Below are 26,664 nucleotides of genomic sequence, written 5' to 3'. Positions count from 1 at the left end.
TTGGTTCTTCGCCTGGAAAATTACGTTAATGAGATAAGAGCAATAATTTGAAGTAGCCACTAATTTCTTGAAGGGGAAATATGCAGAGACCCCAGGTTCTATGCTTGTTTTCAACTAATTATCATATATTTACTTTTCCATTAGTCCAATAATTTTTCTTTCAATTCAGAATTAAGCAATAAGACACTGAATTCTATAAAGGCCTGTTTAGCATCGCAGACACACCCCATCATTCTCTTGTCCTCTGATTTACAGCTCTTAAAATGCACACGCAAGAGGCTCTCTATATGCCCTTTTGTATTTACACTCCATCAGGCAGTCACCTCGATAACTTATGCATTCTCCAAAGGACTACCTGCAATTAACTCCCGTCTTCTCTAACCCACCATCTCATTATGCGAAGTCGACTTGAACACAAACTTTATTAGCAACTTTCACTTCAAATTCCTTCTTACTTCCACCACCCTCACTCTGCCTAGTAACGTCAGGATCTATGTGACCAAAAGACTATTGGAAAGCGGCAGTTAAAAAAAATTGACATTGGACCGGCAGCCCATTTAGTAATTGTTCTTTGCACTAGGGGGCTCTCCCATAAATCGCGATTGTCATATGTCAGCTGAAGCATGTGATGCAATTCTTTATAGAAATGGAAATGAATTCTTTTGGCCACGCAACACAGCATTTTAACTGTGTTCAGGAGGAATGGGCAAATAGGAAAGCTATTATTTTTATTCTAAAGGTTAAAAAAGCCAACAAATCCCAAACTCTTTGTTAAAAGGCAAGGACATTAAAAGCATCACTTCTTTAGATGCTGGGAAGTGGGGAGGACACCTTGCAGAGTTCTTGTGCACATGTGAAGTGTATCAGGAGAAGAGCTGACATGTGGTCATTGGTTTAATGCCAAGGAACCCAGGTCGGCTGGTGACACCAAAGGAAAGGTGAAGATATGCCAAGTGCATAAAACATGGAGGCATTCCATCAATGCAACTGACTTACCAACGTCAGGATCCACAGCTTGTACTCTGGTCAACAGGGCCTTAGTGGCTGTGTTCTCATAGACACAGGCATTGTAGTGGTCGGAAGAAAACACAGGTGGGTTATCATTCACGTCCTCCAGGATCAGGTGGATGTAGGACTGGCAGAACCTACCACCTCCGTCAGTGGCCCTGGCAGTCAGGCTGTACATGGGGACCCTTTCCCGGTCCAAGAGAGCCAAGGTTTTTAACTCACCTGTGAAAATAAATGGCCTGGCTTTTCAAAAAACCCTCTTTCTTTGAAGAGCCGAGAACCAAGTTTATAAAGAATCCCCAACACAGGAAGGAGCAATGACATTTGGCCCAGGTGTCTCATACTTCGAAAGACAGAGGAAATTCAATGTTAAGCACCAGGGAAACATTTATGGGATTCTCGAGGCAACAACAAATCAACTGTGTGGCCTTTAAATTAATTAATCCCATTGTGAAACCTCTGGTATCAGGATTTCCTTCTTTTGGCTACCTTGGAAGGCTCTATGCCCCTTGAAACCTCTGAAAACATGCTCTGGGGACCAGCAAAGCATGTCTCTAGATTTCTGCTCGATTTTCAGAAAAAACATAGCGAATGGATGAGCATCCTTAGTTCTCCTGTGGTTAGACATGTCAATAATCCACAGACCCAGAAGGGACTAGGTCTCTGCTTCCAGAGACTCAGTATCTTTTTACTCCATGTTTTAGAGGGAAACAATCAAAGCAGAAGCTGGTTTTAGCAGAAAAAGGTCTGGAAGGAATTCTGTCGTGATGGGGTAAGCCTGACTTGCCGAGATATAGAAGGGCCTGTGGTTGTTGGGGGGAGGACTCTTGGTGGAGGAATATTTGCAGAGTTTGGATCGGCAGGTAAGTCATGTCTGTACTTTATCCACTGGGTCATCTATGCTCGTGCTGGGGATCAGTCCCTGTGGAGACTCGAGGTGGTTGTTTAAATTTCAATGGACAATGGCAACGAGCAGAGACAGACCCGAATAAACGCGATTTGGGGAAAAGTATGACTCCTGAAGTATAATTATTGTTAAATACAATTAGTAGACCTTCTTCCAACCAAGCCATCTAGGCTTATAAAGCATTTCCTTCTGTGGACTCCTTGCTGAGGCCAGTTCTCAAACACGGTTTGGACTACTTCCTTCTCCTGCTCAGAAACTTCCAGGGGTTTTTCATTGGGGCCTCAGGGACCCCCCACGATTGGCCTGCAGTTCCTCCGCCCATCACCAGCCCTTCCACAACTCTTCTTGCCAGGGACAATGTCACAAGCGGCCCTCCCCGGCTGTGCTGTGCTCGCTGTTCCTGCTGCCGCTACGGCCTGCAGGAACCTACTTTCGTTTCTAGAATCCTGCCTCGTTTGAGATGCTAGCTCTTCTTTAAAACAGTTTCCTCTTCCCCCTTGTGAGAATATCAGTGCCTTTTTCCTCTGTGCCCAGATATAACTCCCTTAAAACCATTCTAGGATACTCATCTCATTCTGCCTTATTATTATTATTATTATTAGCTTACTGGTCTGTGTTTCCCACTGGCTTATGATATCCCGTGGACATGGCTGGTTCTGCAGCCTATCGCAGATATCCCATCAAGTGCTTTTATATCTACTAGTTACTCAATGAATGTTAGCTATTTAATAAATAATTGCTAGGTCTATGTAGCCAAGCAGTATATTTCCGTAGAGCTAAGTGCTTCCTAGTAGGACCCAGCTGACATGGGAGAGTGGCAGGGAGAAGCCATCATCTTTGGAGGCTCAATAGTTAGTTATTATTCATTAGGACCAAACACAACATTGGAAATGTGCAAATTATTCAGTCTTTACACCTCATTTAAAATTTGCCATTGGACGAGCCATCCAGTATACAGCACTGAAATGACATACCTCCAATAAGAAATGTCTTTTCCATTAGCTCTGGCCCTCAATGTGGGCATCTGCCGTTAACATACCCAACCTCTGACCTTATAAATTTTGCCTGAATATCAAGGCTAATCTGAGGGCTCATAGCTTTGGAGAAACTAGGCAGGAATATTTAATAAAAACCAGACAAGTGGTTTTTATTTTAATAAGCATTGGGAAGGGACCCAAAAGGGATTTCAAGAGAGAAAAACTCTTCCTTCCTATGCACTGCTGTCTGGTTTGCAACTTATATTTGTGATGTAACTCTATATTCTTTACAGAGCAGATGCCTAAATCAGCTATGAAAAACAGGAAAACCACATCTGATTACTTGATGCTAATAAATGTAAGGAAAGTCAGGGCAAATTTTATAGGCCAAATACATCTTCAGACACCAAGTGTGACTAGCATTTTTTAGGGTCCTAGAGAGCAAGGGCATCATATCAAAGTTCTTGTATGCTAACTACCCACTAGTGATGACACCACATGAGAATTCAACTTTTCTCACGGATTAGCAATGGCATTTCCCCAAGGAATACATTTCACCTTACCACTTTCTGGATCTAGAAAAAATTCATCATTTCCAGATCCATAGAGTGAGTATTGTATATCTCCATTGGACCCAATGTCGGCATCCTTGGCACTGACTTTCAGGATAATTTTATTTGACGGAATGTCTTCAGGAAATAATGCTGTATATGCAACCTGCCAAAGTAAAGAAAGGTAATGAAGTCATTAGTATTTGTGAGGCGATAGCCATCTTTCACATTATAAATGGTTTCTTTAAAAATGCATTCATATAATTTAGCTCTGGCTATTTCTCCCTTCACTACAGAGCTATCTTACAATATATGATGAAATGTGTATGTCTTTTGCCCTGCCCTAGTCCCCGGCCAATCTCATTCATTCGACAAATACTGATTGAGTCCCTCCATGTGCTAGGTACGATTTAGATGCTAGGACTACAAGGGTGAAGAAAGCAGACAAAGGTCCCGCCACGTGTTGATCACGATCCCCTTTTCTGTTAAGCACCAGGGATTCTTTGGATCCTTCCACTCTTTAAAGAGTTCCATGTCTGGCATTCGTATGATAGAGTCAATCTATTTGCAACGGTTTTCTAAGCTATAGACTACCAATATTGTCTCTTGGTCCACATAGTAAGGCAAAGGTAAATTAACAGTGATTTAAGTTCAGTAAAAAAGAAAATAAAATTTGCTACTGGTACCTTGTGCTGGCTGTCATGTTTTGTATTGTGATGGACAAGCTATTTCATGAATTGCCTGGAGACCTGGGTTCATAACCAACATTGCCACTAACCAGCTGTGCAAACTTATTAGAAAAACAATTTCTGCTTTTGAGTGGTCCATTTTTCTTTTATAGAATCAGTGATTTAGACCTAAGTCCTTTACGTCATTAGGTCTCTTATGATTCCTTAAACACTATTTAATTTTAAGGTTTTGTTTTGGGTTTTTTTTTTTTTTTGTTTTTTTTTTTTTGGAGGGTGGGCAAAATTAGGTATCTGAACTTCCCACCTATGCCTTTTCCTACCCTCTGGCATCCAAATGGAGCTCACTAATTTAAGGAGAAAAGCACAGAAAGGAGCTTGACCCTAAGGAGAAAAATGAAATGGGCTCTGATTTAATTTTAGAAGGGCAGAGTAAAAAGCAGCAATATATATAAGACATTTGCACATATCTCACCTGATCGCACACTGGGCTGTTGTCATTCACATCACTGACGGTCACTTCCACCATAGCCTGGGTGACAAAAAGCCCGTCGGTGGCAGTGATATTGAGGAAGTAAATGTCTTGTTCTTCTCTATCTAAAGGTCTCTTCACATAGACCTTCCATTCACTCTGCACCAGGCCCAGGGCAAACCTTCCTCGGGGGTTCCCTCCTATAGTGAAAAAAACATTTTTGAAGATGTGCAATGAAAAGCTTTGATCTACGCCTCCACTGAGAGGCCCGTGTGGGGTCATCCAGCTGGTCTGCCGATTGTATTGTTTACAAAACTGAAAAAAAAGACAGTCACTTCCTTCTGATTCTCTTGCAATAAAGCACGATATTTATATGCTTCACTTGTAAGGACTGTCAAACAGTAACTTTCCAAGAGAACAGAATGCACTAGAGAAGCTGGAGATGATCTCTTGTTTAGTCCCCCTGAAGGACAATCAAATTCAAACTGCGAACAATCAATCCTCTTCCCGGGATGATACAATTGTCTTTGCACTTTGTCTCAAGAGAGGATGTGATACACTATAGCTCTTGTTACCAAGACAATTTCATTAGCTGGTGATTATGCAATCAAGGGAAGGCAGTCAGTTCTATTAAGGAATCCTTTAATGAAAACTCTCTCATACAGCTTCGTGCATCTTACCAGCATGGGTGTTTGGGGGAAAAAAGTTTGCATGACAGAGGAAGACCCATCAGTATTAAATGGCCCAAACAAGGGGTCACGGAACAAGTGGTTCAAATATAAACGCTGCAATTAGATGAAATTTATCAGAGTGACGCTGGTGATCGCAGAAGAAAAGGAGAAGAGATGCAGTAGAACAGCTTTTTATGATACGACACCACCGACAGTGGTCCCAGCAATATGACTTCCCCACATCATTACGTTACCTGGAGACAAAAAGCTGCGTGGACAAGACAGGAAGAGGAAAGGAGAAGACAGCTGCTTTGACCTTCTAAAGTTAAAGAGGCAAACAGTGTCACTCACATCATGGAGGAAGGCTGCACAAGACTACTGGCAAGAAGCCCGAAAGCCAGTTAGATCAACACTATTTTCGTTGGGCATTTAACAAGTATCTATCACCTGCTCCAGTCCAGGCACTGTTCTGGGCAGTACGGCTAAAGCGGCGGACAAAACTGACACAAATCCCCGCTCCTGGGTTGGAGCGCACATTCTAGTGGGGGAAGACCGACCCTAAACAAATAAATAAGGAAAGCGTATATACTGCTTCCTGGCTGAGCGGAGCCATCTCAGCTTCTCACAGTGAATCTTTCAAGGAGCAGAGGGCCAAGACTTGGGTCCTGCCAGAGAGACTGAGGTGGAAGTACAGGAAATTTAGTGCCCCGCTGCACTTCTCACTGCTCAGGCGTGGGGCGGTGTCAGTCCAGGGGCCTCTGCCGTGGGGGGACAGCCGCGGGATAAATGAACCATATTGGGGGTAGACGGTACAGAAATGATGAGGGCCGTATATTCCTCTAGGGCAGTGGCTCTCAGCTGGAAGACCCCCCCCCCCGGGACATTTGTCAACATCTGGAGATATTTTTGAATGTCACAATAGCATCCCCCGGCGGGTGAGGATGGGGCTAACTGGAGTCTCTTGGGCAGCGGCCGGAGATGCTGCCAGGCATCCATCCTACAATGCACAGAGCGGCCACCGACAACAAAGACTCATCCAGTCCCAAATGTCAATAGCGTTGAGGTTGAAAAACCGGCTCTGGCAAGGCTCAGGGTCCTCCCTGGGATATCACTTTCCTTCACCACTGGCTAGGATTCAATTATGCTTCAGTTGAATATTACTTTAGCATGCACAAATTTAACCTCTTTCTTAAATGCTTTCAGTGCAGGCCCACATCTTTTGTTAAATAAAATGATTAATGGTCCTTTGTTAAACTGCGGCAGCACAGCCAAGTTGTGTTACATCAAGAGCAAAAGTTAAATCTAATTAAAATCGGTTGGTGGTTGGCAGGTCTAATAGTAACAGTAGCTTTAAGCTACTCTGTTCTTATTACTTTGGTAGAGTTGATGGGAGGGTCCCTTTAAATCATCCACTGACAATTCAGAGACGAAGGATAAATAATTAAAGCTGAACATTCAGCAAGCCTTTCCAATAGGAAAGTATCCCTCAGAATCTCTAAAAAGCTTTTTGTCTGAAACTGAATGCCAATAAATGCAAGTGACTCTTTGCTCACTTTTCTGCCCTTGCCACTACGGCTCCTGTCTTTTCTGCAGAAATATACATTTTAATGAAAAAAAGGGAAGACATCAGATAATGCACCAATGCATACAGAGTTTAAACAGAAAGCACCGTCAGGAAAATAGTTCCTGGAAGAAACAGGAGAGGAGTAATGCGGAAGAGTGCCTCTCCCAAGCACTGACACATGCTCTCCCGTGGATCTTATTCTGCAGTGATTAATTAACTTTCCCACTAACGTACTTAAGCAGATTCTGTGTCCTGAGGGCATTCTAATTAATTCATTTTTCACTTTGAATAATGTAGTTTTTCTAAAGGGAAGCCACCTGACTACAAGTATTGATGGATTCTTTAAAATCTTTTGGCACTTTGCTTATGTTCTGTCTTTGAATGTCACAACATCAAAATACTAGCTTTAAAACACTTCAATCGTTTTTAGGAAGACTACTCCTGTCCCACCAACCTTTCCACTTGCAGTTTCAAGCCAGTCACTCCCAGGAAGCTACCCCTGCTGAGTGACACTGACATGAAATCCTTTCCCCCTCGCAACAGTGACACTTTTTTGGTCCACTCTGGGTGACTTCCTTGATCTAGTTTGGCTTTTCCACTGAACTGCTACTTATTATCAGGAAAGACAAAAAAGGGATCCAAGAAAACTGAGTTATCAGGAGAAATACCCTTTGATTTAGAGTTATAACTTAAGAGTTTTAGTAAAAGGTCAAATCACGCCCTTTAATTGGTACAGGTATGTACGTGTGCAGGCATAGGAATTTTTAGCACTGGGAGAAACTTGTGAGTCAAGCTTACTGGGATCAGCTAGTTATTTATTTATTTTAGATTTTTTTTTCAAGATTTTATTTGTTTATTTGAGAGAGCATGGGGGCGGGCAGAGGAAGAGGGAAAAGCAAATTCTCGCTGGGCAGAGATCCTGATGCGGGGCTCGATCCCAAGACCCTGAGGTCATGACCTGAGATGAAGGCAGTTGGTTAACCAACTGAGCCACCCAGGAGCCCCAGCTATTTATTTTTCTTACCAATACAAGAAGTAGGATTAGAGTTAAAAATACATGTGCCCCACCCCAAAGCTGTTATTTTCATTTCTTCAAGTGAGATAATTGGCTGGACTCCTTCCTTCCTTCCTTTGACACACACACACACACACACACACACACACACACACACACACACAGAGAGAGAGAAGAGCACAAGCAGGGGGCATGGCAGGCAAAGGCAAAGGGAGAAGTGGGCTCCCCAGTAAGCAGGGAGCCCAATGCAGGGCTCCATCCCAGGATCCTGGATTATGACCTGAGCAGAAGGCAGCCACCTCACTGACTGAGCCACCTAGGCGCCCTGGCTGGACTCCTTTTTAAACGATATAGCAGCTCAAGGACTGGGTACCAATCTGGGTAATGTGTCATAGGTGAAGGAATGGACTCCAAACTAAGGCTCATTCAGCCACAACCAACAACTGAGAAGCCCTGCCCACTCAGAGATCTTTTACTCAGCCCCAGAAAGGTTTTATTACTCTAAACCCCCATCTCATCTCCCTTCTTCTCTCCAACTCTCACCTCCTGCCACTGCCCACCTTTCTTGGGAGAGCAGAGTACACAGAGTGAAAGCCAAGTGTGGCTGACTTACCCGTAATATGGTAGCTCACTTGGCGATTAATGTCGGAAGTGTCTCTGTCCCAAGTGCTGAGGACGGCTACCACCTCGCCAGGAGGATCACTCTCCTTCACATTCCCTCGGTACACCTCGTGGGCAAAGACTGGCGCATTGTCATTTATATCCGTCACCCTGACAGAGACCAAAGCTGTGGACGAAAGAGAGAAGGCCTCTCCAAGGTCAGAGGCCACCACAGAGAAGGTGAAGGTGGGATCTGTTTCGTGATCCAGGTCCTTCAAGGTACTGATCCAGCCTGTGTTGCTGTCAATGTTGAAGGCTTCCATGACCTTTTCAGGCTGGGAATCTGAGTGCAGGGAGTAAGTAACCTGCCCGTTGGCTCCCCAGTCCGCATCGATGGCTCTGACCTGTGTGAGTCTGGTGCCCACAGGCATCCCTTCCATTATGATCGTCTCGTAGCTGGAAGTTTCAAAGACTGGCTTGTTGTCATTCAAGTCCAGTACCTTGATATCTACATCCACAGTAAACACAATGTCTACCTTGTCCAGGGGTATGGTGGCTGCTACTTTAAAGTGGAATGCTGGGCTGACTTCATGATCGAGGCGTTTGTCAACCTTGATCGTGCCTGTTTCCTGCTCTATGATGAAGACACCCGCTTTGTTATTTTCTGGCCGTTCCCCATTAACTGTGCTGAACCTGACATTCTGACTGGGCAAAATCCTCAGGGTGTCCACCGTGCTCCCAATGGCTGTATCTTCTGAAACAGTGAAGGAATACTGAGACTGGGTGAATGAAGGCAAGGGCGTTTCAGGGGGCAGGACATGAATATAGACAGGGATAAGGGAGTGCTTTACTGGAATGCCCCCATCTACTGCTTTGACAAAGAATGACAGCACTGTGCTTTTCAGCTGGTTAAAATTGCCCTTAGTGACCATCCAGCCATTGTCAGGATCGATTTCTAGGAGGTCAGCCACAGAGACCGAGGCCTCGCTGTATAGAGAATAAGTAATCCTTGAATTTGCTCCATCATCTGGATCCATGGCTTGAACTTGAGTGACCAAGTGGCCTCTTCCAACGTCTGCCCTGACACTGGCTCTGTATTCCAATGTCATGAACTGGGGAGCATTGTCATTCTCATCCACAACGATCACTCTCACGGTGCAAAAGGTCGTCCTCCCTCCGCCATCGAGGGCCCTCAAAAAAATACTAATGTCTCCCTCCAGAGGGTTTTCCCGGTCAAGCCTCTCTGTTGTGATGACTTGTCCATTGCTGTCTATGAGGAATCGATCCTTGGCAAAGTCGTTGATGATGGCGTAGCTGATCTGCCCATATGGCCCAGGATCCCCATCTGTGGCTCGAACGTGAATGACCTTTGTCCCAGCGGCTGCATTCTCTCTCACCTCAGCTACGTAGGTGCTTTGGGAAAAGGTAGGGCTGTACAGGTTAGCCCCGAGTACCCTGATGTGCACCTGTGCAGTGCTAGTGAATAACCCATCAGAGACTGACACATTGAGACTGTACAAGGGCTCCATCCGCTGCTTCCGGTGGTTGGACAGGGTGATGACGCCACTCTTGCTGTCCATCAGAAAGCTGGTCCGGTCATTCCCAGATAAAATGCTATATTCCAAGCGGTCAAAATCAGAGCTGTCTGCATCAGAGGCTTGAACGCAGGTTACAAAATGGCCCCGGGGGGCTAATTCACTCACATATGATTCGTATATGAGCTGATTAAAAATGGGAGGGTTGTCATTTATGTCTGAGATATAGATATGAACCAAGACCTCACTGCTCAGTGATGGGAAGCCGTTATCTGTGGCTCTGACTTTCAAAATGCAGTGTTGCACTGACTCATGGTCCAGCATCCGCGCTGTCAGGATCAAGCCACTTGCGCTGTCTATGTGAAAATAATCTGTGCTGTTGTAAGTATCCTGGACGATCTGGTAATGTACCATTTTATTGTTTTCTGAGTCTGCATCAGTAGAGACAACTTGCAAAACAGGTGTTCCAATGAGAGAGGCTTCTGATAACGTCGTATTGTATGTGGGTTGATCGAAAATAGGGGGGTTGTCATTTACATCATTAACCAGTAAGTCAACAGTGACTTCAGCCCTGGCACCAGTAAGGGCATCACTGGCTCTTACTGTCAACTTGTAAACAGAGGTGATTTCATAATCCAAAGGGCTAACCACTTTCAGGACCCCAGTGTCAAAATCAATGTTAAACTGTTTATAAAGATCCCCATCAATAATGATGTATATGATGCCTTGGCCTTCTGGACTGGTGGCATTGATGCTTAGAATGGGGGTATCCATTCTAATGTCTTCATTGACTGATGCTGTATAAAAGGGCTTATCAAACACAGGCATCGCTTTGTTGACAATTGTGATGGGAAGTTCTACAGAGGTGGATAAAGAGGGTTTTCCACCATCTTTGGCTAGGATGGTGACTTCATACTCAATGTTGGACAAGTCAGAGTTGAATGCTTCTTTTAAAATAACGTTCCCTGAATTAGGATTAATCTCAAAGTGGCCATAGTCATCCTGTAGTACATAGGTCACTTCTCCATTTGCACCTTTATCTTTGTCAATGGCTGTCACCTGGTAAATTAGAGTCCCGGGCTCAGCATCAACTTGCACAGCAGCATAGTAAGGGAGGCCCACAAAGACTGGAGAATTGTCATTGATGTCTTCAATGTTAACCCTGACCACCACTCTAGCCACACGCAGATGGTCCAGCTCTCGGCTGGCTTCCACCACCAGCTCGTATAACTCTTGTTCTTCACGGTCAAAGGGGACTCCAGTGGTCTGAATGACCCCTGAGGTAGATTTTATCTTGAACTTATTTCCTGGGTTTAAGATGCTGTATTTTAAGGGCTCATTAAGGCGATTTCCAATGGCATTGACAATAGCAACTTTGGTTATGTTAGTGTTGTTCTCTGAAATTGAGGTCGAGTAAAAGCTTTGTGTAAAGTGGAGGCCGCTATCCATGGCTTCTTTAACCAAGATGGTGACCATGGATGTACTGTAGAACTTTCCATCAGACACTTTAGCTATCAACATGTAGTGATCTTTGGAGAGGTTGTTGTTTTTTATGGTGAGCACTCCACTATTTGAGTCAATTAAGAAATGATCCAAGCTACCTTCCATTAAGCTATATGTCAGTTCTGGGGGCACCTCGGAGTCAGGATCTGTGGCACTAACTTTCAAAACCTCCACTCCAACGTAGGTGGGTAGAAGTAAGACAGTCTCAAACACAGCCTGGGTGAAAACAGGTGGGTTATCATTCACATCCATTACCTCTATGTTGACTTCAACAGGACTCTCTGCTGTCAGCTGGGGGCTGCCACTATCTCTCACGTGGACATGGAAATGGAAATGGGCAATAGTTTCATGGTCCAGGTTGGCAATTGTTCTGATTGCACCTGTACTGGAGTCCACTGTAAAGAACTTCTTGGCCGTGGACTCTACAATCTGATACACCAGCAAAGCATTCCGGTTGCTGTCGGCATCAGTGGCTCGAATCACCAGCGGACTATTATCTGAGCTCCTGACAATGCTATTGACTGGGGCAGCTTCACTCAGACTGCCTGAATATTCAGAAAAGAGAAAAACTGGGGCATTATCATTTTCATCAACGATCTGAATATTGACTGTGGCATTGGAAGCCATGCCTGCCATGTTAGTGGCCTGAACGATGAGCTGGTAGGAGGAAGTACGCTCATAATCCAGTGCCTTCCGGGTGGTGATGACTCCAGAATATGGATTTATGGTAAAGATCCCATCAACGTTTCCATCTTTGACTTCATAAATGAGGGTAGATTGACTGATGGCAGCGATTAGAATGACTGATGTTCCAATATCAACATTTTCATTTACTTCTGCTTGGTAGTCTTTGTGAGTGAACTTGGGGTGAGAGTTATCAGACATGGTAACAGAAATGCGCACAATTGCAGTGGCAGACATTGGCGGGGAACCCTGGTCTGTGACTTTGACCGACAGGACAAACTGACCCGTTGTTGTCATGTCTGGTTCTTTGGAAACGGTGATGATGCCCAGGACTGGTTCGATCTTAAATGTGTTCCCAGTGTTCCCTAAAATACAGAGATAAATGGAGAAATAAGTCACATATCATGTTTTGAAGATTAATTTTTCATCTAAAGGATACTTCGCAGCAACATGGCAAGTTGAAAGCAATTATTTATATTTGTTCCATCTCATTCTGAAATAGAATGAAAGCCTTCTCTTTTAGGGGTATTCAAAAGCAACTGAAGTGAGTTTTTTAAGTAAAATTGTGAATTTCAGGTCAGTATCCTTAGGTCAGAATTTCAGGTGGTGTTAACACCACCACCACCACAAGATTGTGTACAATGCCACTGTTCAAAATGGATTTTTGCCTAAACCAGTGCCATAGTCTATGTTTCATGTTATGAGAAAGACATTTGTAGGAGCTGTTTCAGAATATTATCCCACAGATTATCCCAAAGGTGGGCTTTGCTATATTTCACCCTATCAAAACCAACTTCACTCCAAACACTACTTTGGTGAGTGGTGGTCTTTTGTTTGGGTCTGAAGGACTCTTCCCAAGCTGTTTGCTCTGTAAGTTGTCAGGATATTTTCTGCTACCCTTATGTTGTTCACCCCCTCAAACCCCAAAAGACACACGTGCATGCACACACTTAAAACTAGACGTAAAAATTATAAGGCCATTCCTCCAATCTGTAACTGTCCCATTTGCTAAGTACCAGAGAGGTTTCCGGTGACGTAGTGAACTGCCAATCATCTAAACCAACCTTAAAACCCAAAACTGGAGGCATCATCCTCCTGAAGCCGAGGAACCGGCAATGGGAAGCTCAGATGGGAAGGGCTATGAACCATGATGCCTCAGACGTTTAGCGCCTCACGTCTGAAACATGCAGTGGTGTGGAGTCTGAGATCGCTGAGAGATGAAGATAATGAGAGAGGAGCAGAGAGTGATCAACACGAGGTCTGAAGAATGTAAAGAACCTGGCTGAAAAGTAGTGGACAGTGTTATGCAGAATCCTTCACCAAGCTGCTTTTGCTGCTCTCATCAGGCTTTCTGATACTTCCCCAAGAGCACACATGCTTTCCTGTCTAGATTCTTTGAAAACAAAGTGAAAAATCTTGGTCATTCAGTTATAGCTGCCTTTTTTTTTTTTTTTTTTTCCCTGCTTGAAGTACAGCAGTATCACAGACACAGAGATGGTTTAAATGTCATTATTGTTAAGACCGGCTCCCTTCCTGATGGCACTTATATGTATCTCCTGAGATGTGCAGCAAATACAGCTGTATACATACTTCTTACAATGTACTTATTCATTAAACTTTTCCATGTCCGAGAATAAAAAACTCATCTTTCTATAAAACCTGCTTATTTTTAAACAATTAAGTTATTTTATTTTTTAAAAGATGTATTTATTTAGAGGGTGAAAGCATGAGCAGGGAGTGGGGCACAGGAAGAGGGAGAGGGAGAGAGAGAGAAAATCCTCAAGCAGACTCCTGCTGAGCGTGGAGCCCGACTTGGGGCTCCATCCCAGGAACCTGAGATCATGATCTGAGCTAAAATCAGGAGTTGGCTGCTTAACTGACTGAGCCAGCCAGGTGCCCTCAAGAATTAATTTAACAAACAAGAACAGGATTCCAGCCCCCACATGTGAGTACCGCATAGTGTCCTCTTCCGTGTCAGCATGATAGTTTTTCCTTGCCACCTGAACATGAGCACTTTGTGAGGTCAACATAAAGTTCAATGATCTCATGAGTAATCGTGCAAACTTTCAATAAATAATGGAACTGAGCGTGAGTTCAACGTCTGATTCATAGACCCTTGCAAGGAGACAGGAATCATTTCACATCAGCATATCCGGGAGGAAAATGTAGAGATTATAGAGATAATGGGGCCAACAGTCAACCCCAACTGATAAATGCAAGAAAGTCAAGTGTGTCTGTGTTCCTTGATTGTGGAGTCCCTCTGCTGCGGAATCTCCAGCCAAGTCCTCCCTTTCTGCAGACCCAGCACATTTCTTCATGCCCAGCAGGACGTACATGGCAGGGACCAAGGGGAGCTAGCTTCCGGTTTCAAGTAGAACTTCATAACCCTGCTGCCCCACAGCTGCTCACCTGCCTGGCATACCACTCTGGGCTGCTGCTCTTGGACAGCAGGTCGAAAGTGGGCTCTTGGCCTCTTCCCCTCTTCAACATACTCCCTACCCATTTTCTTAGCATCTGCTTCCTGCTTATTCTCTCCGGCTAGCGTCTGCTTATTTCCTTGGAATCTACAGCTTTTTGTAGACTTTTGGCAGCTGAGCAAAAGCTGGGCTTATCTTACATATCATGACTTATTTAGAATGTAGCACAGTTTGGCACAAAGATGGTGTTCAGTAAATATGTATTAAATGATCGAGAGGAGAGGTAGATCTGAAGAAAGATTGTTAGTCTTCTGTCTGTATGCCCCTTGGGATCCAAGAGGCCCCCGTTGTAACTTAGTTCTTAGTCCTCGTGTCTCCTGTTTTGGAGCCACTCACGAGCCGTTGTGGCGCGAAGGAGAAACCTGAACCAAATACAGGAACTGAAGCTCCACACTCAAATATCCCCTTAGTTCTGTGGGCCCAGATAAAAGCTTCCATAGTTACTTCCAAGGCCAGGCAGGGGTTAGGAAGCATACGGCCCACCAGTAAGCAGAGGTCTGGAAGAGAACCTACGGAAAATATACACTCTACACAACCCCCTGTCATTTATTTCACAATGTTGTGGCATCTGGGTCCTCCCTTTCTCCTACCAGGATCAGGGAAGGAACTGGCTTGGCCAGGAGCAGTCCAGGGCTTGTGGAGGTCTGTCTGTCCACAAAGGAGCCCCAGGACCACTTGGGACTTACTGTGTACACTGAAATCCTCATTATCTTCCTACACAAACAATCAGAGGTTGGTTTTTTCTTTAGTTTTTTTAGTTACCGATCATTTCTATGAGTTTCTGGAAATACGAGTTTTCTACAGAAAAGATGTTTTAAGAAAAAAACTTTTCTCTCTATTTTTAGTCAGCAGTTAAAGGAACGACGGAATCCATTGTCTACCCATAGCACCAGGCCTCAGCGTGTGGCTGTGGAAAGATAAGGAAAGTGGTTTTGTCAGCAGGATGGGATATGGCACTCGTGCATCTCCTCAGAACTTCCCAATTGGCTTAGAAGTTATCTGCCTAACTAGGAGACTGTAAATAGTAGCCTTAATGACAAATACAAAATCAAGCAGACACCGTAGACAATGTTTAAGAAATGCTAAATAAAAAAAAAACAGAAATCAAACTCCCTACCTCAGTGAGCACAGGGATATGGAAAAATGTAGGCACGTGGATGAATACCAGGAAAAGAAAAATATATCTAAGATTAGGAAAAAACTGTGGAAAGAGTCCAAAGAGCTCCTGGATCAGGCGATACTTTCTGTGACATTATTTAAACATTTGTGTTTTTAAAAAGAAGCTTTCTTACATTATTTGTGGAACTAGAAGAACAAGGATTATATAATTAAATAATTAAAATTTTCTGTGGTAAACAACAGATGCCAAATAGCACTTAAAAAAATACTGGTCAGGCTTTAGGTTAGAAGAAAATTCCCTAAATATCTACAAAAGAAACAAGTGAAGTTGCTTGGGGCAACTGGCTGTTTTGAACTACTCTCTTTTATTTCTCTACCTTTTTTTTTTTTTTTTTTTTCTTTGTATAGAGCTTAGCTTCAACGCTGATACAATGTGGGTGCCTAATACAGGAAATAGTTTTAGATTATCATTTGTTGCAGTGGCTTTTGTATAAAGAAGATGGTTGGCTTTTCTTTCTCTAATATTTTTTAGTCCCAAACTGTCATTCTAGCATTCATATTTTAATTCAACCACTCACAAAAATGCTCCACATTTAAATCATGGGAAAGAGGCCTTTCCAGCACTGGCATAAAAGGAGACATCATTTGGCATTATGCACGACAGACATAATGTTGCAGAACATTTTGGAAATACGTGGCTTGAATATTCAAAAAAAAAAAAAGACTGAAGAGGGGAAGGGAAAATAAGGGGTATTTGTAATTGTTAGGTTCATAGTCTCATCCCTCGCTTGGACAATCATCTCTTCTGTCATAAATGTTTTGTTCCTGTCCATCCTCAAACCATCAGGGAAGTAGAGTCTGGCCTTAAGAATGTCAAAACTGATTTTAAAAATCTCAGATTTAACAGAATGTGAGCCTGTATGAATTCATCTGTCTGCTTAAGCAGGCAGTTCAGTATCTCCCATCGAGACATGTAGGATTCAATTCATGGAACAGCCTGGCAGCCCCCAGGAGATGGGAGACTTTGGTTATTTTCGTCTGAGGCCATGGCTTGTTGACCTATCGGTAAAAGCCACTGAGCTTACCATGCACTTCTTCTCTTTCCTCCATTCCATAAAAATCCAAGAACACCACCGAGAACACCATCAAAGGGAACTCTTTCCTCACCGTGAGTGCTGGAAAACGTATTACCAAAAATGCCAAGAACTTGATAGAGCCATCATCACGCAGCTGGGGCAGTGGCTTGGCCACACAATGCTTTTGGAGCCATTCCAGGGTGACTATGTGAATTTCACATGGTGATAAACACTGCAGAGGGTCAAAAGCCATGCATTATGTTGCAATCTGTGCAACAGCTCTCACCTGCTTCTATGGTATATATGAGTTCTGCATTTTCCCCTTTGTCTTTGTCCAGAGCGGTCACTTGCAGAACAGCTGATCCCAGAGCAGCCGATTCAAACACAGATGCTTCATACAGCGGGTTGGTGAAATAGGGACTGTGATCATTAGCATCTTCCACATTCACAATGACGCGGGCCAAGTTTCTCCGATAAGGAAACTCCTGATCTCTGACCTTTAGGCAAAATACAAGAAGTGGTAGGACTAAAATCTTAAGTTGCAAGGAACTTGCACGGCTATGTCTGTAGCAAACAGAAAATGGGGTAGGTCACGGAAAGTGCTTGATGCCATCCCAGGCACGGGGCAGGGCCACGCTAAGTGATGGTGCTACCAGGGGAGGGTGCTAATGGTGAGCAAACTGAGAGCCGTGGCCACACCCATTTCATGATGACTGGCCCGTGGCCTGTGTTCAGCCTGTGTTCGTGGAGCTGCCACAGCACTTTCCTCTGAACCACCGCCCACAGCTGGTCCCCTCTTGTTCATGTATCTAGCTGCTAATGGAGTGGTGGATGGACGCTTTTCTGAAAGGGACACTCGAACGTTCAGTGAGAGAACTCATAAATGCAAAGCAGGCATTGCCCTCCATTCATTCATTCAACAAACATTTATTGTCACCTATTATCTGTCAAGTCCTGGCTTTGCTTTGGGGGTTCAGCAGTGATTCAGATCTGGTCCTTGCCCTCCAGATGCTAACAGGTGGGTGGGGGATAGAAACAAGCAAATGGGTAGGAGGCCTGGTGGTGAGTGCCGGAATGGGAGGGAGTCATAAGAAGCAGATAACCGGGCGCTCAGCTTCTTGGAAGAGGTAACAAAAATAAGTAGAAATGGCCAAACGGTGGTGTGGGCAGCATGTTTCAGGCAAGGACAGCCTCCAAGGCAAGGCCCAGGACTGAGAGAGAACCCTGATTCCCAGGAAAATGAACCAAACCTTAGTTTCTAAAACGCCAGACCCCCCTTGTGACTTCACTGAGCCATCTGACTGCTTTAAAGCCTCCCCTGGTTTGCATATGCCAGAAACTTGCAAATAATCAACCCTTTAACCCTCACTGTGTGATTTCGCTATAATTTTATGTTGCGCTAATCAAATGTGTGCCTTGCGTTTGTTCAATTTTAGACTCCATAACTTCAGAGAGATGTGGAGAAATTAGAAAGCAGACTGAGGAGAGCCATCAAAGTAAAAGGGCTTTTCAGAAATAGTACCTAGAAGGAATGAGCAAAAGGACTAAAATGGCTTAGCACGGAGAAAGGCAGCCTAAAGGACATGTTTGCGCTAAATAATCCATTACAGCCATGACAAATGATACAGGGTGACCAAACTGAATTTTGAGTTTGTTAAGGAAAGCATGAACAGAAATGCATTGAGTCGTGAGGATGGAGTTAGTCCTTGGCATACGGTTTCTGCCCCTGAATAAAGCTCATGCAAAAACAACGGGGTGAGTGTGCTCAGTCCTCCTGCATGTAGACTGGCCTGCCACACCCAGGGACCAAGCTGACCTCTGTATTTGGGGATTATTGAGACCTAGGTCTGCTCTAGTGGAATGTCCAAGGGTACAGAAGTTTTGTCTCTTTCCCATTCCCAGGGTTTAGAATGGTGCTTGGTACACCGTAAGTGCTGGAGAAATATCTGTTGAAGGAATGAGAGGGTGGATCGGATCATCCCTCTGAGTCTCTCTTGCTCCTCCCACCTGGGGTGGGTCGGGGCGGGAGGATGTTTCTCAGCTGGAAACTTCCAAGGGCATGGTCTTCTTCCTCTGGCCCAGGAGTGTTTCCAGACTTGGGGAGAAGGAAGAGTAGTGCTTAGAGGAACATCACTTCCAGCTGCTAGGAAACTGGTAGCATCTTAACATGTTTTAAAAGCAATCAGTACCCAAGGTTTAGTCTGTGTCTCAAGAAACTTAGGGGGTCTGTTAAGCAGGGGCTGTGCGATTTCCCCCAGGTTTCTTGGGTGGTCAAAGGGATAGATTTTGGTCAATAAACTAGTCAAGGATGTTTCTTATCAATCTCTACTTCTCATTTATGTGAACTAAGAAAATTCCATTTTAAAATTAAAGCAACTTCCACATAATTTGGAGGTCCCATGAACCCAAATTCAAACTTAATGAACACTCTCCGCAGGCTTTGGTATGTTTTGAGATCTGTTTTGGGTGGCGGTATTTACGACTAGATCCAACGCCAGTGCAGTAATAAATCAGTCTTCTAAATGCTTCCAAGGACTGAGCAAGGCATATTTTGAGTAAATGATTACCCTTGTGATTAACTTCTCAAGGAACTTCTTTTAAACTTTTCCACAGAATCTTCTGGATGAGAACCAATATCATAGCCTGGAAGATTTACCGCAACATGGCCTGTTCCTTCTCTTCCAAGTCAGCCTGTCAGCAGCCACTGTTGCAGAACTCATCTACTCTTTCAGTCTGGCATAAATATCTGGTCACTCCAGGAGAGTAGCCATTTTGTCCTCAGGGAGATAAAAAGGCAGAAACAAAGGTGGCCCTGCTGTGAGAAGACCAAATTCACTCCTACTTACAACATTTAAGGGCCCCGTACTTCTGAAGACCAAGGGTGACAGACTGTGTTAGGAGAGCGCAATAGCAGTGTGGTCCTACCATGATGTTGAGGATATGCTTGTCCTGGGCCTCGTGGTCCAGCCTCTCAGCAGTGTAGAGCACGCCAGTGCTAGGGTCAATCCGGAATTTCCTCATGCTGGCCGAGTCGATGCTACTGTGGACAGTGTAGCTCAGTTTGTGCTTCTCGTCTCTATCTGTGGCTTCAATCTGCAAGATCTCTGTATCTGGAAGCACGTCCTCAGAGATTGTGACATCGTAATTCGGCTGAGAGAATTCTGGGCCATTATCGTTATTATCCAGCACTTTGATAAATACCTATAGTTAAAAGAAGACAAGAGTGATGGTGAATGCCAATTCACTCATTGCTAATAAAGAGGCCCTCTCCCTCTCTCCTCCCTCCATGTCCTTGGAGCCCAGCTTCCAGTAGTAGCTATCTCAATATGTAGGAAGATCTCATATGAAAACATTCCATAATTAGAGGCTGACAATAAACCAGTAGTTCACATAAGCAGGAACATAAACTATGAGCTAATCAATATTCTCACTATTAATTGAACAGCTGAGACAGGCCCCTGGGAGTGATAAAGCCATGGACTATCTCAGGCATAATGTAAGAGATCACAAGGTGACCTTAGTCTGGTATGTTTCTATTATCTTAAGTTTTATTATGAGCTCCTTCAAGTGGATGCAACATGGAAACAACGATGGGATAGTAAGACTAATAATGAGGCAGAGGAAGGGGAAGCACAAACACAGGTGTGGTTTTCTCAGAGCAATCAGAACTCAACTGCAGGGGCCCCACACAGTGGTTCTTCTTCAAATGGGAGACATCTGGCGAAGAGCATGGTACTGATGATGGTGAAAATAGGGCATTCCCAAGTTTTTTTCTTTCCTTTTTTTTTTTTTTTAAGAGTTTATTCATTTATTTGACAGAGAAAGAAAAAGAGTGCGAGCACAAGCAGGGGGAAAGAGAGAGAGAGAAGCTCCATCCGAGGACCCTGGGATCATGACCTGAGCTGAAAGCAGACCCTTTACCGACTAAGCCTCCCAGGTGCCCAAGTTGTTTTTTTTTTAATAAGGCATTTTCTTACAAAACATTTCAGGCAGACATAAATAAGTAATAGTAATAAAATAACCAAGTCATAGTTTAATGAACCCTCACATATTCATAGCTCAGCTTTGATGGTGATCAATTTATGGCTAATCTTGTTTTATATATGTACTTATTCATCCCTGTCTGCTCCCCATTTTTTTTTTAAAGATTTTATTTATTTATTTGACAGAGAGAGATCACAAGTAGGCAGAGAGGAAGGCAGAGAGAGAGAGAGGAGGAAGCAGACTCCCTGCTGACCAGAGAGCCCGATGCGGGACTTGATCCCAGGACCCTGAGATCATGACCTGAGCCGAAGGCAGCAGCTTAACCCACTGAGCCACCCAGGCGCCCCTGCTCCCCATTTTAGTTTGAAGCAAATCCCATCTTTTCAGTATGTATCTTTAAAAGATAGGGACCCTTACTATGAACACACAAACACATACACACTACCATTACTGCACCTAAACCAAGAAAACAATAATTTCTTAATATTAAATATTCAGGGTGTTCATAGTTCTATAATTTTTTAGGGTGTTAGGTATATTTATAAAAACAAACATATTTTAAAAAATCAGGACATGTAAATAAGGTCCAAACATTACATTTGGTTGGTATGTCCTTTAATTATCTTTTAATTTATAGGTTCCCCTTCTGTCTCCTTTTATTTCCTTGCAATTTTTATGTTGTTGCTGCTGGTGGTAAACAAACTGTACCATTTTCTCTTAAGGTGTCACAGCCCAAATTTTGTTCATTCTTCCCATGTCCCTTTGTTTTCTGTATTTCTTACAAACTGCTAGTTTGATCTAGGAGACTTGATAAGATTCACATTCAATTTCCTTTCTCTTCCTTTTTTTTTTTTTTTGACAAAAAAAAAATTTCTAATGAGTGAGACAGTATATTTCCATCTGGATATATATACTATCTATTTATCATCCTTGTTTGTGGTATTAACAACCACTGAAGATCATTACAGAGATAATATTTGTTTATTAAAAATATGAAATGGTAATGTTTTATTCCTCATTTCTTTGGTAGAGTAGTTCTAAAAAGAAACTTCTTTCCAATTACGTGGTTTATTCTGAAGGACAATTTATGTAGTAAAGTCATAACTAATATTTCATTCTTTGCCTTCGTTTACTACTTCAAAATAACAAATTGGTTCTCCAACTCATTATTTTTTTTTTCAAGCATTGGTGTGAGTGCATGAGTTTAATCAGATGATATATTTCTGTCTGTTGCAGGTACTATACTTACTGATGCACAAATGGCCCTTCCTTGGCCAGTGGGAGCCTCTTCAAGTTGGCCTTTGAGATCTTTCAACACAATTCTTAAAGTCTTTGATAGCTTCTTTGCTTTCTAATAATTGCTACTGGTGACTTTTTCCAGGGTCACCTTGTACATTTTCTGACTCAGTCTTACATTATCCATTTCTCTCTCCAAAAATTATTGATTTCTTTTTAGTTAGAAAATGGTGCTAGGAATGATCATGGCTATTGGATTTGCTATTGTATTTAGCTTTTTTCAGTGGATGGTCAGCAAAGGTCTTTTGTTGTTAATAATCATTTCAGGAGTTCATACTGACACTTCCAATTCAAAATTAGGGTATCATGTTTTTTACTTAATCTCATTCTTTTTATATTTGTATCCCATGCTGAAATCTCAACCTAAAATTTCTCATGCTGACTGACATCATCACAATTATTCACTGTTTTATATGAAATACATGCACACAAGCCTCAAATTATAATACAATATTGGTACTGCAATTACATTACAACTATGATCATTCAAAAGCAATTTAATATTATTTTTAGTTCTTTTGGTCTTTGAGATTTATCGCACTAGGGATATATAGTCACATTAGGATGTTTAAAGTCACAAGAGTTCTTTGTGTAGCTATGCCATCAACATATATATGTTCATTTGCTTCCATTTACTTTCAAATTTCAAACTTGTTTTAATATTGAATTTTGTTTTACATTTTATGTAAAAGTACCAACGTCAAATTTACAAAAACAGTATAATTAAAGTAGTTTAGCTTCTGTCTCTTTCCCCCTCATCCTATTCACTTCTTTTCTTATAGGTAATGATATTTTTTAAAGATTTATTTATTTATTTGAGAGATAGAGACAGAGAAAGGGTGGGAGGGGGACAGGGGCAGAGGGAGAGAGAATCTCAAGCAGACTCTGCCCTGAGCCCGGAGCCCCAGCTTGATCTCATGACCCTGAGATCATGACCTGAGCCAAAACCAAGAGTTGGTTGCTTAATTGACTGGCCACCCAGGCACCCACCCCCCAGGTGCCCCCGGTGAATGATTTTTAAAAGTTTAATGTTACGTTTTATCCATCTCTTTCACTAATATAAACATATTGTATACATTTCCCCAACCCCTGCCCCCCACCCTGGGCACACTGACATGCTATGTCACTTAACATCATATCAATGATTCTCAACTGAGGATGACTTTGTCCCTAAGGGGATATTTCGCAATATCTGGAGAGATTTTTCGTTGTCCAGTTGGGAGTTGGGGTGTTCCTGGAATCTAATGGATAGGGGGCAGCGATGCTGCTAAACATCCTACAATGTACAGGCTTGTGCTCGCAACAAAGAACGATCTGACCTGAAACATCAATAGTGTCACTGTTGAGAAACTCTGCATTATCATATTCTAAAGACTAACCCACACCATACAGAGATACTCTTCCAGTGAGTAGGTGGGTCACAGTTTATTCAACCATTCCTCTACTGATGCTCACGTAAAATGTTTCCAATTTTCACTCTTAGAAAGAATGAGCAAAGAGAAGTCTTGGGCCCGGGTCTTTTTATATTATGCTTGGGTCCCTACAATTATGAGTGTTGGATCAAAGGATAAGTGCTTATATAGTTTTGCTAGTTATTTCCATATTCCTCTTCCAGAAAGTTTTATTAATTTGTATTCCCATAGCAATATATAAGAATGGCTGTCTTCCATAGCTTTGCCAACAGCATACATACTCAAACTTTTGTATTTTTTGCCAATCTGATGGATAAAAAATAGCATTTCAGTGTACTTGTAATTTGTCTTTCTCTTATTATGAGGATGAGCATCTTTTCATATGTTTAAGAGTCATTTGCATTTCTTTTTCTGTGAAAATTGTATCAGCTCATTCTTTTATGGGTTAGATGGCCTTTTACTTCTTTATTTTTGGAAGCATGGTGATATAAATTGCAAATATGTTTTCAATTTTTGTCAACTTAACTTCATTTTGCTATGGTGATTTTTTTTTTTTTTTTTGCGGGGGGCATGCAAAAGCTTTTATTTTTATTTTCATGGAATTGAATACATAAGTCTTTTCCCTTATCATTTCTGGAAGCTGAGTCATAGTTTAGAATATTTTGTGCACTTTCAGGTTACAGGTGAATACACTCATTTTTAAAAAAAATAGCACTTGCACGTTTCCTTTTCTTACATTTTCTACTCCATTTGGAACTTTTCCAATATTACGTGAGGAATGGATCCAGTTTTATTTTTTCCACATGGCTTTCCCTTTATTTTAATACCACTTTTTACAAGACCATCAAATTCCCACTGATTTGAGAAGCTTTTATTGTATGCTAAAGCTACATATGCAAATGGTATATGGATTTTCTATTGTGTTTCATTGTTTATTTGTCTTTTCATATGTCAATATAAAATATTTCAATTAAAAAGGCTTTACAGAATGTATTAACTGGAAAAGTTAGGCCCTTTCTTTGTTCTTCTTAAGGGTTTTCCAGGCTATGCTTACTTTGTTGTTCTTCAAAATGAATTTTATAATTGACTGGTATAGCACCTGACAAAAAATTGATAGTGTTTTAAATTGCTTTATGGCAAAAGGATAGGTTAACTCTAGGAGAACTGATCCTTTATGATGGAGTCTTCCTATCCAAGGACATAGTTTGTCTTTTTTCATTTATTCTGCTCTATGGTTTCATTTTTCAGGGATGTTTTAGTTTTCCTCAAATAGTTTTTGTTTTGTTTTGTTTTAAGAATTACTTATTTATTTAAGAGACTGAGAGAGCATGTGTGCAGAGGGAGGGGCAGAGGGAGAAGAGGAGAGAGAGAGCCTCTCCAACCAACAGCACTGTAAGTCATGCCTGAATGAAGCCCATCGAACACACATATTTTCTTTTCAGGCACATTACGTCCTTCTTGCACTTGGGAACACTAGATTGCACTTCAGTACTACGTTTTGGGGTCTTTCAAATCATGAGATTACCAACACAGAACACAAAATGCAAAAAAATGTGGCACTAAATAGACTGCAAATAGGACACTTGTACATAGTATGAGAGCTGAGACAAGATGGTGGAACATTACCTCGTTCAGCAATAGCAGGGAAAATATTTTGCTGCTCTGCACATGTCAGGGAATGAACACGGGGTGCTGAGAACGTTGATTTTGGGATTATAGATAAATTTCAGAGATTATCAATGCATACCCAGCATCTAGCTCAGGGATGGATACTTCACAGGCACTCGATAAATATCATAGTTAAATATTTGGTATCTTGGTACATGTAGGTACTTTAGGCATAGATTGAGATACCACAATTATATCACAAAATCTTTGATACCACAGATTTTATTCTCTTAGGCCATGATCCAGGTGAAATGATGATTATAAAGATGATGATGATGATCATAATATTAATAGTATAATTTAATAATAACAATGACAACAATAAAACTATTACACATTGTAGTAATAATAATAGCAGCAATTAGATCAATGATGATATACTTTCTTTTATTTTTACAGTACTTAACAAAAGCTCCTTTATTTTTGTTGAGTTTTCTTGAATTGGGGACTATCTTAATTATTAAAAGCACTGAGGGGTGCCTGGGTGGCTCAGTTGGTTAAGTGTCTGACCCTTGATTTTGGCTGGTTGTGGGATACAGTCCCACGTCTCGCTCTGCGCTGGGCATGGAGCCTGCTTGGGATTCTCTCTCTCCCTCTCCATCTGCCCCTCCCCCGCCTCCAGCTCTTGCTTGGGTGTGAAAGGACTCTCCCCAAAACAAACCAAACCAAAACAAAACCACCCAAACTCCTATATCCAAAATGCACAAACCCCAGGGAGTCCATGTTGAAGGATTACATTTTTTTTACCTTTTTTCTTTATAAATTTTATAACACAGATTGCTTTACCTCATCTATTTGCACTGGCTAATAATTGTAGCACAATGTTAAATTGTAGTGAAGATGGTCACCTTCTTGTCTTATTACTGACTAGCAGGAAAACTTTTACCAATTGTCCTTGAAAAGTAATATGCAGGCATTTGGCTGCATTCTACAAAATTATTTACTTTTTAAAATAAATGTGGTCAGACCACCGCTCCCCCTATAAATTTCTGCACGGTCATTCACTTTGGTGCATATAAGCTTTTCTGAAGAAAAGAAAAGGGCAGTGCTATGACCTCTGTGTCAGGAAGACTTGCCCACAGAGTGAGTCTGACATGGGAACAAGATTTGCCTGGAGTTTATGGAAAAAAAAAAAAAAAAAGGAGGGGGGAAGCAAGAAGTGTGCTGTGAGTTTTAGGTATTGTTTCTAATCTTCACTGTATTTGGAAGTCATACTAGATTCTTTGATTGCCAATTCTTCCTTTTAAAAAGTTCAAGTTAACTTAGTCAAGATGCTAAAATATTTGTGTTCACAGAAGCAGTTATATTAACGGAATAAAAAAGCCTTTCCAGCCAGCAAGGCTGCCCTGACCTTTACGAAGTTTCTAAGTTGACGTGCTCCTGAAAAGCTTGCCTCTTTCTGCTTGCTTTGTCTTGAGCCTAATCTACAGTCAGAACAAGTGTTTCTCTGTCAAAGACT

The 26,664-nt window shown here is 42.2% G+C and overlaps 1 protein-coding gene across 1 annotated transcript in view; it reads right to left on the bottom strand.

Annotated features, from left to right (window-relative positions):
* Positions 1 to 26,664, bottom strand: part of FAT3 (FAT atypical cadherin 3) — a 663,645-nt gene that overhangs the window by 81,049 nt on the left and 555,932 nt on the right. Inside the window, exons 8-13 of the mRNA XM_059412525.1 lie at positions 19,771 to 20,046; positions 17,132 to 17,342; positions 8,465 to 12,538; positions 4,605 to 4,801; positions 3,456 to 3,609; positions 997 to 1,230 (exon numbers count right to left, since the gene is read on the bottom strand). Of these exons, the coding sequence (XP_059268508.1) occupies positions 997 to 1,230; positions 3,456 to 3,609; positions 4,605 to 4,801; positions 8,465 to 12,538; positions 17,132 to 17,342; positions 19,771 to 20,046 (5,146 nt within the window). The remainder of the gene's footprint in view (positions 1 to 996; positions 1,231 to 3,455; positions 3,610 to 4,604; positions 4,802 to 8,464; positions 12,539 to 17,131; positions 17,343 to 19,770; positions 20,047 to 26,664) is intronic.

This window comes from Mustela nigripes, chromosome 1, assembly GCF_022355385.1.
Source record: "Mustela nigripes isolate SB6536 chromosome 1, MUSNIG.SB6536, whole genome shotgun sequence".
NCBI lineage: Eukaryota > Metazoa > Chordata > Mammalia > Carnivora > Mustelidae > Mustela > Mustela nigripes.
The sequence above is the reverse complement of the archived record's forward strand: the minus strand, read 5'-3'. Positions and strand labels throughout refer to the sequence as shown.